This window comes from Chamaea fasciata, unplaced genomic scaffold, assembly GCF_029207755.1.
Source record: "Chamaea fasciata isolate MVZ Bird 193981 ecotype frontalis unplaced genomic scaffold, bChaFas1.0.hap1 SCAF_26, whole genome shotgun sequence".
Lineage (NCBI taxonomy): Eukaryota > Metazoa > Chordata > Aves > Passeriformes > Sylviidae > Chamaea > Chamaea fasciata.
Window position 1 is genome coordinate 846,676 of NW_027094111.1, and position 14,240 is coordinate 860,915.

At 58.5% G+C, this 14,240-nt stretch overlaps 3 protein-coding genes across 9 annotated transcripts; 2 read left to right on the forward strand and 1 right to left on the reverse strand.

Annotated features, from left to right (window-relative positions):
* The first annotated feature begins 1,243 nt into the window (after positions 1-1,243).
* Positions 1,244-4,483, forward strand: PAQR7 (progestin and adipoQ receptor family member 7). Of its 7 annotated transcripts, none has more exons than XM_066204694.1 (3): positions 1,244-1,274; positions 1,911-2,065; positions 2,472-4,483. In XM_066204694.1, the coding sequence occupies exon 3, from the start codon at positions 3,266-3,268 to the stop codon at positions 4,292-4,294; it is 1,029 nt and encodes a 342-aa protein (XP_066060791.1). In that variant the 5' UTR covers positions 1,244-1,274; positions 1,911-2,065; positions 2,472-3,265; the 3' UTR covers positions 4,295-4,483. The 7 variants fall into 7 exon arrangements, with proteins under 7 accessions (XP_066060791.1, XP_066060793.1, XP_066060794.1 ...); XM_066204696.1 differs by lacking the exon at positions 1,244-1,274 and having other exon boundaries at positions 1,300-2,065; positions 2,472-2,591; positions 2,736-4,483; XM_066204697.1 differs by lacking the exon at positions 1,244-1,274 and having other exon boundaries at positions 1,300-2,065; positions 2,472-2,591; positions 3,203-4,483.
* A 639-nt stretch (positions 4,484-5,122) lies between these two features.
* On the forward strand, positions 5,123-7,516 carry AUNIP (aurora kinase A and ninein interacting protein). Its single transcript, XM_066204699.1, has 3 exons — positions 5,123-5,324; positions 5,893-6,013; positions 6,435-7,516. Exons 1-3 carry the CDS (start codon positions 5,235-5,237, stop codon positions 7,061-7,063), a joined length of 840 nt encoding a protein of 279 aa, XP_066060796.1. The 5' UTR covers positions 5,123-5,234; the 3' UTR covers positions 7,064-7,516.
* A 54-nt stretch (positions 7,517-7,570) lies between these two features.
* On the reverse strand, positions 7,571-14,183 carry MTFR1L (mitochondrial fission regulator 1 like). The gene is made up of 7 exons (XM_066204698.1): positions 14,094-14,183; positions 13,939-14,007; positions 12,976-13,080; positions 12,209-12,318; positions 11,510-11,721; positions 10,996-11,317; positions 7,571-8,525 (listed from the first exon to the last, which is right to left on the reverse strand). Exons 2-7 carry the CDS (start codon positions 13,951-13,953, stop codon positions 8,420-8,422), a joined length of 870 nt encoding a protein of 289 aa, XP_066060795.1. The 5' UTR covers positions 13,954-14,007; positions 14,094-14,183; the 3' UTR covers positions 7,571-8,419.
* Between the last annotated feature and the right edge of the window lie 57 nt (positions 14,184-14,240).

A 14,240-nucleotide genomic window follows, 5' to 3' on the forward strand; every position in this document is an offset into this window, starting at 1 on the left:
GGCTCCCGGGTTTGTTTGCAGTTTAACTCCTCGCCCCGAGCAGCCGAGGATGGAGAAGCCGCAGAGATCCGGGTTTTTTAAGAGGCTTGGGGAGTCCTGGGCCACTTGCCTGTGGTGTGGGGCGTGATGGAGAGGGAACCTCGGGAAGCTTTTCCTGTGTCCCAGCGGGCACTGCCGAGCTGTTCTTACCCCGTTGCTGGTGTGGGAGCAGCGGGACACAGCCTCGGAACGCCGCAGGCTCCGTTCCCGCAGGGATTTCCAGCCGCGTTTGGATGCGCTCAGCTCGAGGTAGGAGAGTGTCTGTGCTGCTCCCTGCCGGGGAGAGATGGGGCGGCTGCTCCCGGCATCGGGGGGGAGCGTGAGGACACGGGATGGGGCCGGGCTGTGCCGGGTGTGGGGCCGCTGTCTGCCCCGGTGTGGGGTCAGGGGTTCTGCCCCGGTGTGGGGTCACTGTCTGCCCCGGTGTGGGGTCACTGTCTGCCCGGCGGGGTGAACGCAGGAAAACGGGGCTGAACTTTGGGACAAAGCTTGGAGGGCACCCAGGAGAGCGGCTGAACACCTGGCACGGCCCGATGGAGGCTGGAGCGAGCCCTGGAGGAGCTCCCCGGTACAAAATGAGGCACAACCAGCAATGAAACCCCCAGATCTTCATTTTAATGTCGTTACCTGCTGAGGAAAGAGTACCCCAAACGCCATGTGGGGATTTTTCTCCTCTCTCCAAACGAGGGGGAGGAGAATGGCAGCTCTGCCAAACCCCAAATGGTGCTGGAGCCCAGATCGATGCTAAATGCGAGGTTTGGGCTTGCCAGAGCTGTCAGAGCTCGGCGCGGGGCCTTCTGTTCCCTCCTCCTCCTCCTCCTCCTGCTTCACGTGTCGGCCGTGCTCTGCCGAGCCGGGGCTGCTCGGGGGGCTCCGAGGGGTGGGAACGAGGGGACAGCGGCGGCCTCAGAGCGGGCTGAGGGAGGGCAATGATCGGGGCAGGAACACGGAGCTCAGGGTCCTTCTGGGTTGGAAACAGCTTCCTGAAAAATAATTAAAAACAACAAAAAAAAGAGGCTCCACAGCTTCTTCCACCTGCGGAGGGAGGGAGGAGGGAGGGAGGGATGCGGAGCCGTGTCGGAGCAGCTCCAGGGGCTGCGGGGGCCGCGACCCCCGGGTCCCCCCGGGTCCCCCCGGGTCCCCCGGGTCCCCCGCCCCCCGGGAGGAGCCGCGGGCGGAGGAAGCGGCGGGGCCGGAGCGGGGCCGGGGCCGGAGCAGACGAGGCCGCTCTGCAGGTGCCGGGGCGGAGCTGGGGGTCCCGGGGGCACCGCGAGGGGAAGGGAACCAAAGCCCCGCTCATCCCCACCCGCGCCCCTCGCGGGGAACACCCCAGGGGAGGGAGAACCATCCTGGGCTGCCCGGAAGGTTTGGCAGGGCTGGAGCTGCCGCTCTGCGGGGGCTCAGGTGGATCAGGGGCTGCTCGGAGCTGGGGGAAACACGTGGGGGTTTGAAAAGGAAAGCTGCCGGTGCCTTGGGAGGCTTTGGGAGGCTGGGTGGTTTTGGGTGCCGCTGTATGGAGGGAGCCAGCAGGGATGTAAACAGCCGGGGGCGAGTCTTTATCATCACAGAAAAATTCAGCGGGAGGGAGGGGAAGCTGCCGGCCAAAGGAAACGCTGCGGAGGAAACGCCAGGCGGTTGAGGCAGCGTTACCGACAGCTCGTGGGGAAGTGGAGGGTGTTATTATTCGGAGTACGAGGCAGATGAAGGATTTCCAGGATGCGCTCCCTTCATAACGGAGCGTTGCTCAAGGCTCGCTAGCTGGCAAGGCGAATTAAATCCTGCTCCGACAAGTTTTGGAGGAGTTGAAGTAAACACCGCTCCCTTTCCTGCCTCGTGCTTGGCTGCTCCCGACGCGGCATCTCCCCGAGCAGAGCCGGGGCCGCCTTTCCCGCAGGAATTTCTCTTCTGGGAGCCGCAGCGGGGCCGGAGCTGAGCCCCCTCCCCTGACCTGGAGGGCAGCGGCAGCCCCGGCACTGAGGCAAGTTCTCCGGGCGGTGTTCCCTTCCGAGCCGGCCCTGGAATTCGGGTGAGAGCAGCTGAACTCGGGAGGTTCTGCTTTCGCCCTCGGCCCGTGGCGGCGCTCGGGGCTGCTTCGGTTCAGAGCAGGAAGAGGCTGGGGGTGAATTCTCTCCTGGCAGCCCCAGAAAGTGGCAGGTTTTGGGAGGGTTGAGGGGGCCGGGGGAGGGTTGGGGTCGCCCTTTGTGAGGTGCCGCCCCAGCCGCGGGCGCTGTTTGGGATGTGGGGCCTCTCTAACCCGGCCAGGTGGGCAAAGGGCGTTTGGGAGGGAAACGGAGCAGCAAAGAGCCTGTTTATTTCTGTCTGTGCCCCCTGGGTTCAGGCAGGAACGAGTTACAGCCCGACTTTGATGAGGAAATTACAGAGTTTTTTTTTTCTAAACAAACAGTCCCATCCCCACCTCCTCCTGTTTCCAGACTTTGAAGAACTTTTCCTGTCCCTGAAATGAGGGCACTTGCCAGGGGTTGAGGCCATAGACCAGCACTGGAGCTGGACGTGAATCAGGATTTCTTCAGGACTTGTCTGAGCAAGAGCAGGTAAAGCCGGGGGAGAATCCCATTTGGGGCACGTTCCGTTCGGTAAGTTTTTATGAAAAGGCCGGACCAGCTGGCAGGGCTGCCTTTATCTGGGTACGGACAGCAGCTTCCAAAACGTAAATATGGAAATTCCTGCTCACAAAGATTGCAGGATGAACTCACTCGGGCCACGCTGTGGGAAGCTTCTTGGAAAATCCGGAGCTCAAAAGGAGGAGGTAAAACTCCAAACACAGGAGTTGCAGCCTCTGTTGCTTGTTGGTATTTGTAAGGAGAGACACTGCAAACAGTTTCCAGGAGGGGGAATGTGGAGTGGGAGGTTTGTTTGGGGTGCTTGGTTTGTTTAGCAGTTCCCAAACCGCGGGGAAGGGGGTGAGCCAGGCACTGATGTGTCCTGGTGTGTTCGTTATTATCATTTAACCCCAGACTTGTGTCCTCGGGGCTCCCCACACAGCAGAGGCACCTCAGGAGTTCTTTCATCTCCCTTCGGCCTCCTTTCTGTCGCTGTTGCTGGGGATTCTACGGGGGGAAAACCCCGTGCAGAGCATTTGAACATAAAAACCAAACATGAAAAAGTTGATTTTTGCTGTTAAAATCCCTCCTAAACCCCACAGCAAAACTCCCTCTCCTCCCCAAAGGCGATTTTGTGCAGCCAGGACCCCGAGTTTGGCCTCACCATGGCCACGGCGGCGCCAGGGAAGCTCAGCCAGCTCTTCATCAGCGCGAGGCAGCTGTGGCAGCTGCTGGGGGTGTCCCCGGGCACGGTGAGCAGCGCCGAGGTGCCCCCGGTGTTCTGGAAGCCTTACATCCACGGCGGCTACCGGCCCGTGCGCCAGACCTGGCGCTATTACTTCTCCACGCTCTTCCAGCAGCACAACGAGGCCATCAACGTCTGGTCGCACCTGGCGGCCGCCCTGGTGCTGCTGCTGCGCTTCCTGCGCCTCTGGCAGCGCGTGGACTTCGGGCAGGACCAGCACGCCCGGCCCCTGCTCATCATCCTGGCCGCCTCCATCACCTACCTGAGCTTCAGCAGCCTGGCCCACCTGCTGCAGGCCAAGTCGGAGTTCTGGCATTACAGCTTCTTCTTCATGGACTACGTGGGGGTGGCCGTGTACCAGTACGGCAGCGCCCTGGGGCATTTTTACTACGCCATCGAGCCGGCCTGGCACCGGCGTGTCCAGGGCTTCTTCCTGCCGCTGGCAGCGGCGCTGGCCTGGCTGTCCTGTGCCGGTTCCTGCTACGCCAAGTTCCGTTTCCACCCGGCGTGCCCGCTGCCCGGCCGCCTGTGCCAGGAGCTGCCCTCGGGGCTGGCCTACCTGCTGGACATCAGCCCCGTCATCCACCGCATCTGCACCGCCGCGCAGCCCGACCCCGCCCTGCTCTACCACAAGTGCCAGGTGCTCTTCTTCCTCCTCGGGGCCTTCTTCTTCTCCCACCCCTACCCCGAGAAGTGGTTCCCCGGGAGGTGCCACTTCTTCGGGCAGAGCCACCAGATCTTCCACGTGTTCCTGGTGCTCTGCACGCTGGCGCAGATCGAGGCCGTGGTGCTGGACTACGAGTCCAGGAGGGAGTTCTACTCCACCCTGCAGGGGGGCCTGGCCCACGACTTCTCTGCCCTGTTCCTGCTCACTGTCACCTGCTCTGTCCTCACTGCCACCTACATGGCCCGGAGGGTGAAGAGCAAGCTGGGCCTCAAGGAGGAGTAACGAGTGAGCCCAGCCCAAATCCTGCCCCGAACCTCCAGATGCTGCTTCGCGAACTGTCACTCAGCAAGTGCTTTCTCTAGGGAATGAAAGAGATGCTTTTTACGCTTTTTTGATCCAGTGTTAAGTTCCAGCTTGCTCATAGAATGGTACAGGGGTTCCGTTCAGCTCCGAATAAACGGTCGGAACAAAGTGTTTTGTGTGCCCTGGTGGGCCGGGAAGGCTCTGGGAGGCTGCCAGGTCCCCCAGCACGAGGTGAGGAGAGCCCATCTGGCCCCTGTTAGACTCCAAACCATGGCAACAGACCGAGGTGAGCTTGTTTAAACCACTAAGGTGACAATTTAATATCATTTCAGGCCGCTCCGATGGGGCTTAGGGAGTTGTTCAGAGCTGTCCCTGCAGTGCCAGGGCTCTGTCCTTTACCCCGTGGGAGCGGGATGGGCACAGCCCTGTCCCCGCAGGCGCGGGGAGAGGAGAGGCTGATGCGATGGGGAGGCCCAGCACTGGGGCAGGGCTGGGAGCAGCTGTTGCTGCCCCGATGTGGGTTCAGGGGGAAATGCGGGGCCGCTCCGTCCCCGCTGTCACCGCCCCGGGCTGTCACCGCCCCGTCCCCGCTGTCACCGCCCCGTCCCCGCTGTCACCGCCCCGGGCTGTCACCGCCCCGTCCCCGCTGTCACCGCCCAGGAGGGTCACCGCTCCCGGCGCCGCTCCCGCTGCTCTGAGGGGGCCGCGCCGCCGCCGCCCCTTATATAGGCAGGGCGTGGTCTCATTGAATATCTGGCCCCGCCCGTCCTCTCCCATTGGTCAGTTCTGCGAGAGGCGCGTGCGCGGTGCGCGCTGGGGGCGGGGCGGGCGCGAGCGGGAAACCGGGACCGGGAAAAACCGGAACCGGAACCGGGAACGGAAGCGGGAGCGGGGCCGGGGGCGGCCCGGGAGCCCCGGGATGAGGCGGCGGCGCGGGGGCGGCGCGGCCCCGGCCGAGGCCTGCGGGGTGTGGCTGGACACGGCCGAGCTGAAGCGGGGCCCGGCGCGGGTGAGGCCCGGGCGGGCCCGGGAGCGGCCCGGGGAAACCGGAGGGGCCGCGGCGGGAGCTGAGGCTGCGCTGAGGAATCCCTGCGTTCCCTTCGGGAGCATCCCCCGGTGCGGGGAGGGTCCGTGTGGGGAAGGGGAGCCCGAGAGGGGATTCCCATCAATAAAACATCCATAAAATATCCACAGGACGGTGCCAAACTCCGTTCAGTGCACGGGGACAGGATGAGGAGCCATGGCCATAAAATAAAACACAAGATCCACCCCAGCATGAGGAAGAACTTCTCCCCATGAGGGTGGCAGGGCCCTGAACAGCTGCCCAGGGAGGGCTGGAGTGTCCCTCCGCGGGGACATCCCAAACCCACCCGGGGTGTCCCTGTGCCACCTGCCCCAGGTGACCCAGCCTGGGCACTGGGACATCTCCAGAGCTCCCTCCAACCCCAGTAATTCTGGCATTTCCAACCCAAACGACTCTGCTGCTGCACAGTGAAGGCAGGCGCTGTGCCACAGCGCTGGAAGAGGGGCAGAGGTGGGTTTATATTTAATATTTTTTCACTTGTTTCCCCCCGCAGCCCCTCAACGCCAAGCTCCGAGCACCCACCCGAGTTCCTGAGAGGAGACAGAGCCCGGTGCTGCTCCCCCAGCCCGGCACCAGGCAAAGCACCATCCCCTCCTTCTTCAGACCCCACACAGGTACCGGGGCCCAGGGGAAGGAGCTTCGGGCACTACAAACCCATCTCTCATCTCCTGGCTGCTTTGCTGGGCAGGAAAGTTCATTTCTGGGTGCAGAGGGCAAAGGTTTGAACTCCCAGGAAGGAGGAGCTGGCTGGTATTGGCAACTTGGATTTTTTATTGAATGGTTTCAGAGGCAAACGTGGGACTCGATGCCTCTGTCAGACCAGGGCACTTTCCCTGGGGATCCTCAGGGGGGTTTTGGGTAACTTCGGGCAGCTGAAGGTGCAGGGGCTGATGTGAGCCAGCCCAGAGCTCTGGGAGCTCTTCCAGCACGGGGCCACTGCGGGCTGGTGGGGACAGGCCTGAGGGACACACAGGGGACAGCAGTGATGAACCCTGGGAGATGGGGCTGCTTTCACCAAGTCCCTGTTGTTTCCAGGTGGAAGAGACAAAGAAAACTCCGGGCCGACTCCCTGCACCCCAAATAAAGACTGTGAGGACCATGGGGCTCCTCTGGCTGCCTGTCCTGTGAAGATCCTGGCCCTGCCTCAGCTGGAAGAGCCCCCTGGAGCTGAGCAGGGGCTGCAGGGCACACCCCAGGCATGGAAAACACCTGTGGAGCTCCAGGTGGAGTCTCAGAGGCAGAGCAGAGCCTCCCCTGGGGCTGGGGGGGATTCCGGGTGCTGCAGCCTCTCCCAGGGCAAGGAGCACGGCGGGATCATCCCTCACAGGAACAAATCCCGGTTATTTCCTGGAGAAACGGCCTCAGGGAGCAGGAACTCACAGCCCTGCAGCAGAGGGAACTCTGGGCTGGGTTTTGCTGGGGCTGAGAACACAGATCCTGCCCCAGGGGCTGCTCCCAGAGGGGTCTGGTGCTCTCCCCAGAGCCCGGGGCCAGCTCAGCCCCTCAGGGAGCTCTTCTGCCAGGACTCCCAGGGGAACAGGGTGATCGCCCCCAGGGCCAGGGCCCTCAGGGCCAGCTGCAGCCCCAGGCAGCAGCAGGAGCTGGGCTCCCAGTGCCTGTTCACACAGGACTCGCAGGGGAACAGGGTCATCAAGCACTGGTGAGTGACCCGGCCTGGCTCTGGGGGGTTGTTCAGGTGCCCCAGCATCTCTTTGTTCTCCGAGACGTTGCTTTAATCCAAATAAAAGGTTGCAGTTTGTTTTCTAAGGGTTTGGCTGTCTCAGAGCCTGTGTCCCTGTCCTGCCCAGGCTGCACATTCCCAGAGTGGGGACTGCTGGCAGCTCCATCTCCACAGGCAGGCCCCTAAATCCACCAAAATTCCACCAAATCCTGGTGCAGAGGAGCCTTGTGGGGACAGGGACAGTGATGACATCCTCCAGGGGCTCTGGGGGTGCACCCAGGAGGGGAGGAGCTCTCTCTAAACTGATAATTATTAAATCTTCCTTTTCTCTGCCGCAAAAGTCTCTTCTCTCATTTTGAAGGTGGGGGTGACGATTTAATTCTTCAAGGGAATCAGGGTGGATTAAGAAAGCCCCTGGCACCTGAAAATCTGGGATTCCACCCCCCCAGCCCCACCCTGACCCCACCAATAACCCCACAGACCACTGGTGTCTTATTAAGGCTCCATTTTATAGAAAGGAAAAAAAAAAAATCAAACTTTAAATACAGCCATGAGGGACACTGCAGGGAGCGTGGAGCTGGGGGAGAGCTCTCTGAGTGAGGGGGAGCTGCAGCCACAGCCAGGGCCAAGCTGCTCCTCCCCTGCTCTGCCTGGGGGGCTCGGCCCTTTGCGTTGGTGCCAGGTCAGTAAAGAGACCTCTGGGAGGCAAAATAAAACACAGGGACTGGGAAGGGAACGTGAAATCACTGGCAAGAAATTAAGGCCATTCTGTCATGCAACTGTGGGCTGGTCTGTGAAAAAGGGAACACCCAGGGCACACGAAATCCCTCAGAGCTGAGCCAGGGTTGGTTTTTGTTTGGTTTTTTTTGGGAAAACTCCTTTTCCCACCATGATCCCAAAGCCCTGGAGAGCTGGAAGCAGCCCTGAGCTCGTGCTCAGCAGCTCTGTAGCATAGTCAGGATAAAGGACTCGTCCTGCTCATACTGGACATGGGAACTGCTTCTATCCTTACAGCTTAATGCTTAACTGGGACCTAAGGAAAAGTGCAAGGCAGAAAGGAATTTCATCCAGCAGCACTGCAGGAGATCCTCACCAGTCACCAACAGCAAAACACAGGTGGCAAAGAGCTTCCATCTTCTTAAAAAGGTTTTTTTCTTAAATAGAACAACACATGGAAAAAACACATCAAACCCCAAGGGTCTTTCCTAACCAAGTGTCCGGTGCACAAACCACGTCTGGATAATAAAAGAGGCAAAAGGCTCGATCCTCAGGAGAAGGCAGCTACTGTGGAGGAGCTTTTGGGAGCAAACAGAGCTTACAGAGCTGAGTGGCAGCAGCGTCACTTCTCCTTCAGGGCCAGGTCTTCATCCTTGAGGGCAAATTTCCTTCTGAGGACCTCTGCGATGAGCACGGCCGGGTCCTCCTCCTTCATGGAAGGGCGGTTCCTGCAGGGGACAGCAGCCAGAATTCCTCATTACCCGCCCTGCCTGGAGCCCCTCCAGGGTCCTCCTGCAGCTTTTGTCAGGAGATGCTGTCACAGGTGTAGGAGGTGCAGGAAAAACACCACGGAAAGGACAAAAAGAAGGAACATTCAGCCCTTTTCGTGCGGGGCTGGAAAGCCAGGAACTCACCTGGAGCTCCAGGGGCATCCTGGAAATCATCCTCAAATTCTTATTCCACTGTGCTAATAACAAGCAATCAACCCAAAACCTCACTATTTAATTATTAATTACATTAATTAATAATTAATTTATTTACAGCCTCCATATACATCAACCCTCCGTGAGGTGTTTGGGGGGGAAGTCCTGGAAGTGTCTGGTTTTGTCATTATTTTCCTCATTCATCATTTTCATTATTCGCTATTATTTTTTTCATTAATTCTTTTGCACTATGGATTTCTGCTTCCCTGTTTCAAAATGGGAGATCCCAGGCATTTTAAATCAAGGCTGGTGCAGATTTCCTTCAGCTACAGGAGTTCTCCTGCTCCCAGGGCAATCTGCCTCCTTCAACAAGTTCACACAAGCAGCTCCTTGCAGAAGATTATTTCACAGGAGGCCAAACCTTGGTTCTTTCCCCTCAGGTATCATGGTTTTGTTCATAACCTGTAATAATAACCTCGGAGCTTTATTTATATTTTTTTTTCCATAGCTGAAGCCCTCCCTCACTCAGAAAACACTGTGGGAGTTTTAAACATTCCTAAAAGACAAAAAAACCCCACCCTGGAATATTTCCACCAGACACTGGAAAAGGCTTTAGTTCACATTTGCTGAAACAGGCACATTTCTCAAAGTTCCTCACTCGTTCCTGAAGCTTCCAAGGCTGAGTTTAAACACCAAGGCTGAGTTGAAGCCCAGAGTCCCACACAGCAGCAGCACAGAAACATGGATGCAATTATCTTTTCGAGCACCTTTTGCATCTTTAAGCACCTTTTCTCCTCCACTTAAAGAGCACCTGACCCTCTCCAGGCTTCCCAGTGCTGCCCAGTACAGCTGGGGGAGCACAGGGGATGCTCCACAACTGCACCAGAATTAGGAATTAAAAGCTCATCAAATAATGAGCATCAGTAATTAACATAATTTTTCAGCTACCTGCAACTCTTCAGACAGCTTTAATTAAGCCGTAACGACCCCAAACCATCATTGCTGTGAGCAGGAGAGGCTGAGGCAGAGAAGGTGAAGAGGGGGAAATGGTTCAGCTCCAGCCTTTGTGTGGCAGAATTCCCTGCAGGAGCCCTGGAGAAACAGCCAGGGATTGAGGGGATGTGTCCTGGGCTCCTCCTGGACCCCAGGAAGGGGAAAACCAGAGCAAAAAGGTGAATTTTTGGGGGGGATGGAGCTGTGACACCCCCCTGATGCTTTGGGTGTGGAAGCTGAGCCTGTTCCTCTCATCTGACTCGAATTTTTTCGGTGCTGAGCATCTGATTCCTTTCAAACCCAATCAGGGAACAGCAACTGTGCACAGCCACCACCCAGTGTGGTATTTTTGGCCAGGAATCTCACACAACAGAATGAAAAAACGTGGAGCCTGAGCTCCAGCAGTGAGATCTGAGCGTGTGAAAGGCAGGTGGCACAGCCAGCACTGCAGAAGGAATTCTCAGTTCTCAGCTGGGCAGGATCTTGTCCACGGAGCAGCTTCAGGAGTTCTCATGACCAGAACTTGTCAGCTCCTCACGAGACAAGTGCAAACTCACCCTGCCCACGCCCAGAGCTGGGCCAGATGAAGAGCCACAGGAGCTGAGAAGCTCCACGTGTTAAATCCCTGGATATTCCATGCTGGAAAAGCTGCTGAGCTTCCCACCTGCCTGGGAACGTGAGGTGGGTAAAACCTGCACTTTCCTCACTCTGAAAGCTGCCAACACACACAGGGCCTGCTTTGCATCTGGGCAAACACAGCTTTTTGTCAGGTGAACAAGCTGGAGCAGCCAAACATTGGGATAAGCAGTTTAAATTCCCCTCCACTATCTCCTATTGAGGGGGAAAAAAACAAAACAAAACAAAAAACCCAACAAAACAAACCAGGAATGAGTTACAAGGTTTTGCTACAAGGAGGTCCTTCCCTCATGAAAATTCTCTACTATTTCCTATCCCAGAAAGCCAAAAAAACCCCAGGAGTTACCAAGTTCTCTTCCACAGAGGTCCTTCCCTCATGAAAATTCTCTACTATTTCCTATCCCAGAAAGGCAAAAAAAAAAACAACCCAGGAATGAGTTACCCAGTTCTGCTACAAGGAGGTCATCCCCCCATGAAAATTCTCCATTATTTGCTATCCCAGAAAGTCAAAAAAACCCAAGGAATGACCAAGTTCAGCTCCAAACAGGAACGAAGGACACAGAGCAGCGCCAGCGGCCAGCGCAGTGCGCAGGCCCCGCACGGACCTGACACAAAATAAAGAACCACGAGCTCAGCCAGCACTTACAAGTCTTTGCTCTGCTTCATCCTATGGATGTCTTTGAGGATCCCCATCATGTCAGCGAAGCTGCTGGCCTTGGAGAGGGACACGGAGTCCTCGTCGTCGGGGTCCCTGGGCTCGGGCCGGCTCTCGGCGGCGGCGGGGCACAGCACCGGCGGCAGCTCGGCCACCGAGGGCAGCTCGGGGCTCTCCAGCTCCGCCTCCTCCTCCGTGATGTCGCTGATCACAAAGGACGTGGTGGACTGGAAAGAGGGTCCAAAGCAGTGCACGGGAGAGGAGGCGTTGGAGCTGCCCGGAGACAGCAGGTCTGGGGTCAGCTGGGCCGAGGCTGCGAGAGAAAACGAGGATGGATGAACTCGCAGCGAAGCGCGTGGGATGGTTTTTCCACAACACAACAGAAGGATCGATCTAAACACAGCCCCAGAGCCAACACCCCACCAAGGGAGCTGCTGGAAGACAGCCCTGAGTGAGCCTGGAGGAGCCACCAGGGCTCAGCCCCCAGCAGGAACTCTGGTCCCACCTGACTCTGCGGCCACGATCTTGGCGATCTGGCTCCGGAGGTGACTCAGCTCATCCTGCAGCTCCGTGGTCCTGCTCAGGGCTGGCAAACCAGGCTTCTTCAGGGCCAGCAGCTTCTCCTCCTGCTTCCTCAGGTTGGGCACTGAGGCGTTTCTCTGGATCACTGTGAAGGGACTGGGCTTCCACTTGTGCTTCAGCGGGCGAGTGTCACTTCTGGGGACAAAAACCTGTCAGTCACAACGTCCAGACCTCTCCATGACAAAGCCTGGCCTCCCCTGAGGGCAGGAGGGCCTCCACCAAGACAAAGGAAACCTCTGTGCACCATCAGAGGTGCAGATGTGCTCTCTGCAGCACAAGGAGCACATGAAACTGTGGCTGCTCCTGCATCCCTGGAAGTGCCCAAGGCCAGGCTGGACATCTCAGTCCTGGGAGAACTCAGCCCTACCATTTCCTGACCAGAAAACACCCTGGAGCAGGGGGTTACTCTGCACAGACCACTGAGGCAAAGAGGACATGGCACAGGCTCCTGGCATTTCCTACAGGAATTCCTCTCCAGGTACTTGGTCATTTTTTTCCCCTCCTCTTAGGAAAAACGTCTTTCAAGAGGCACCACATCAGACCTGAGGGGACCAGAGGCTGCGGTCACCTGGGCAGTGTCTGGCCTGAGCTCTGAGACAGGAAGCAGCAGATGAAAACCAACCTGACCCTGGCGTAGGTCTCCTCGTCGTCCGCTGCGATCCACACGATGTCAGCCAAGGTGGGCACGGGGGGCACATCACCCAGATACAGATCTGAGACACTGGGCAGGACCTGGCAAGGAGGAAACACTGCTGAGGAGGTGGTGTTTGCTCTCCTGGAGCTGCCCCAGACGTGCTGGCTGAGCCCTGTCCTCAGCACCAGCAGCTGTGTCTGGCACAGGCGCAACAGCAATTCCAACAGGATTCCTTTAGTTTGCACGACTGTTCAAGTTTTTTGAGCTGGGAGATAAATCCTGTGGGTCTGGGGAGTGCTGTGCTTCCCTGGGTCAGCTCCTGCTCCTTCCTGCAGTGTGTGTGAGGCAGCAGGGGACACCTGATCCAGGCCAGGGGCTGCCAAGGCCACGTGCAGCACTCTGCCGCTCCAACTGCCAGCCCTGAGCTCCAGGGGTGACCTCAGGGACTCCACAATCCCTGGGAACAGGCCCAGAGGGCACCAGGCCCCTTGGAGGTCACACAGCAAAGCCCTGGCTCAGCAACTCCACCTTTCCATCTCCTCCAGCTCAGACACTCAGAGCATGGATTTCCTTAAGTTGCCAGTGATCACTTTACAAAAATAGAATTAAAGAAAAAAAGAAATTTTTGGGTTTTTTTAAATCTTAAACTTAACTGTACCGGTGCAGGTTTTGTGGCTACAACTCTGCAGATGTGTGGGGGCAAGGCAGCTCCTGAGGGCAGTGCCTGGTCCTGCCCCAGCCCGGGGGTCACTCACCTCGAAGGTGGCCCTGGGACAGGGCTTCAGGGGCAGGTTGGAGCCGATCATCCTGACCACGCTGCGAGCTGAGCCGTGGGGCTTGTTCTGCCAGATGGGGATGGTCTGCAAGAACCCACAGCACAGTCAATACCTCCAGCCAGTGCCCTTCTGGGAATTCATCACACTGCAGATTCTCCTCAACTGCCAGAGAGCGACCTCTGACTTTTTATCTCTTCACTTTTAACAGAAAACCTGGTGATAACTGCGTTCCCATTTCACAAAACTGTGTTCAGCTGAGCACAGGTGACAGCCAGACAGTGAACATGGGTGTAGTGTCTTCAGGACTGAAAACTAAACCACTCGGTAACTGGCACTGCCAACGGGCATCTTCACAAAGGAAAACTCGGCAAAAGGAGGAAAACAGCAACACATCAAGGGCCCAGGAGGAAAATGACACCAAAAGAAAGTGCCACAGGAGGGACACTCCGGCCTTCAGACCATCTTTAGTCCAAGCCGTGTGAAATGCCCCAGGGCAGCTGTGAGCCCCCTTCCCTGCAGACACTCATTGCCCTGCCCGAGGTGACCTCCAGTGCTCCCTTCCCACCTGACCCATGGGAAAGGCCGAACGCCTCTTGGGTGACAGCAAGTGACAAACCTATCCAACGCCTGCCCCAGCCCAGGGCCACGGGGAACAGCCTCGGGGAGCGTCTGCAGAAACAGCAACGCGTTTCAGAGCCCTCTGGGCACTTCGCAACTGCCCCCAAGAGGCGAACTGCTCTGCCGTGTGACGCTCACAGGCTGCTGCGGCAGGAGCAGCACAAGGCTCGGGACAGGGAACACCACAATGACAAAGCTCAGCCCACAACGGCTCATTTACGGGGGATGACAGATCCCTGGCTGGGGAAAGGTGTCGGGGAAGGTTCCGGGGCAGGGCCCGGGGACAGCGGCAGCGTCCGCCCGTCCCGGCCCCGTGTCACTCACGGCCTCCGCGTCCATCTCCGCTGGCTCAGCGCCGGCTGCTCATGGCACCGCTCCGCCGCGTCTGCCTCACTGCAACACACACCGAGAGCTGCAGGACCGCCGCGGGCCCGATCCCCGAACCCCCCGAGCCCGCCGAGCCCCCCGAGCCCCGGTACCTGCGGGGCGGCGGCGCTGCTCGGCCCCGCTCCCAGCGCCGGGCGCGGCCCCTCCGCCGCCATGGCCCGGAACCAGAACCCGAAGCCGAAGCCGCCCCTGCAGAGAACCCTTCCGGGGCCGCGGCGCAGGCGCCGGCCCGGCACAGC

Coding starts and splice junctions, on each gene's coding strand:
- PAQR7 (XM_066204694.1), top strand. CDS start 3,266: ATGGCCACGGCGGCGCCAGGGAAGCTCAGCCAGCTCTTCATCAGCGCG.
- MTFR1L (XM_066204698.1), bottom strand. Junction 11,318..11,509: donor GATCGTGGCCGCAGAGTCAG/GTGGGACCAGAG, acceptor TTTCTCTCGCAG/CCTCGGCCCAGCTGACCCCA. Junction 8,526..10,995: donor ATGAAGCAGAGCAAAGACTT/GTAAGTGCTGGC, acceptor TGTCCCCTGCAG/GAACCGCCCTTCCATGAAGG.
- AUNIP (XM_066204699.1), top strand. CDS start 5,235: ATGAGGCGGCGGCGCGGGGGCGGCGCGGCCCCGGCCGAGGCCTGCGGG. Junction 5,325..5,892: donor TGAAGCGGGGCCCGGCGCGG/GTGAGGCCCGGG, acceptor TTCCCCCCGCAG/CCCCTCAACGCCAAGCTCCG. Junction 6,014..6,434: donor CTTCTTCAGACCCCACACAG/GTACCGGGGCCC, acceptor TGTTGTTTCCAG/GTGGAAGAGACAAAGAAAAC.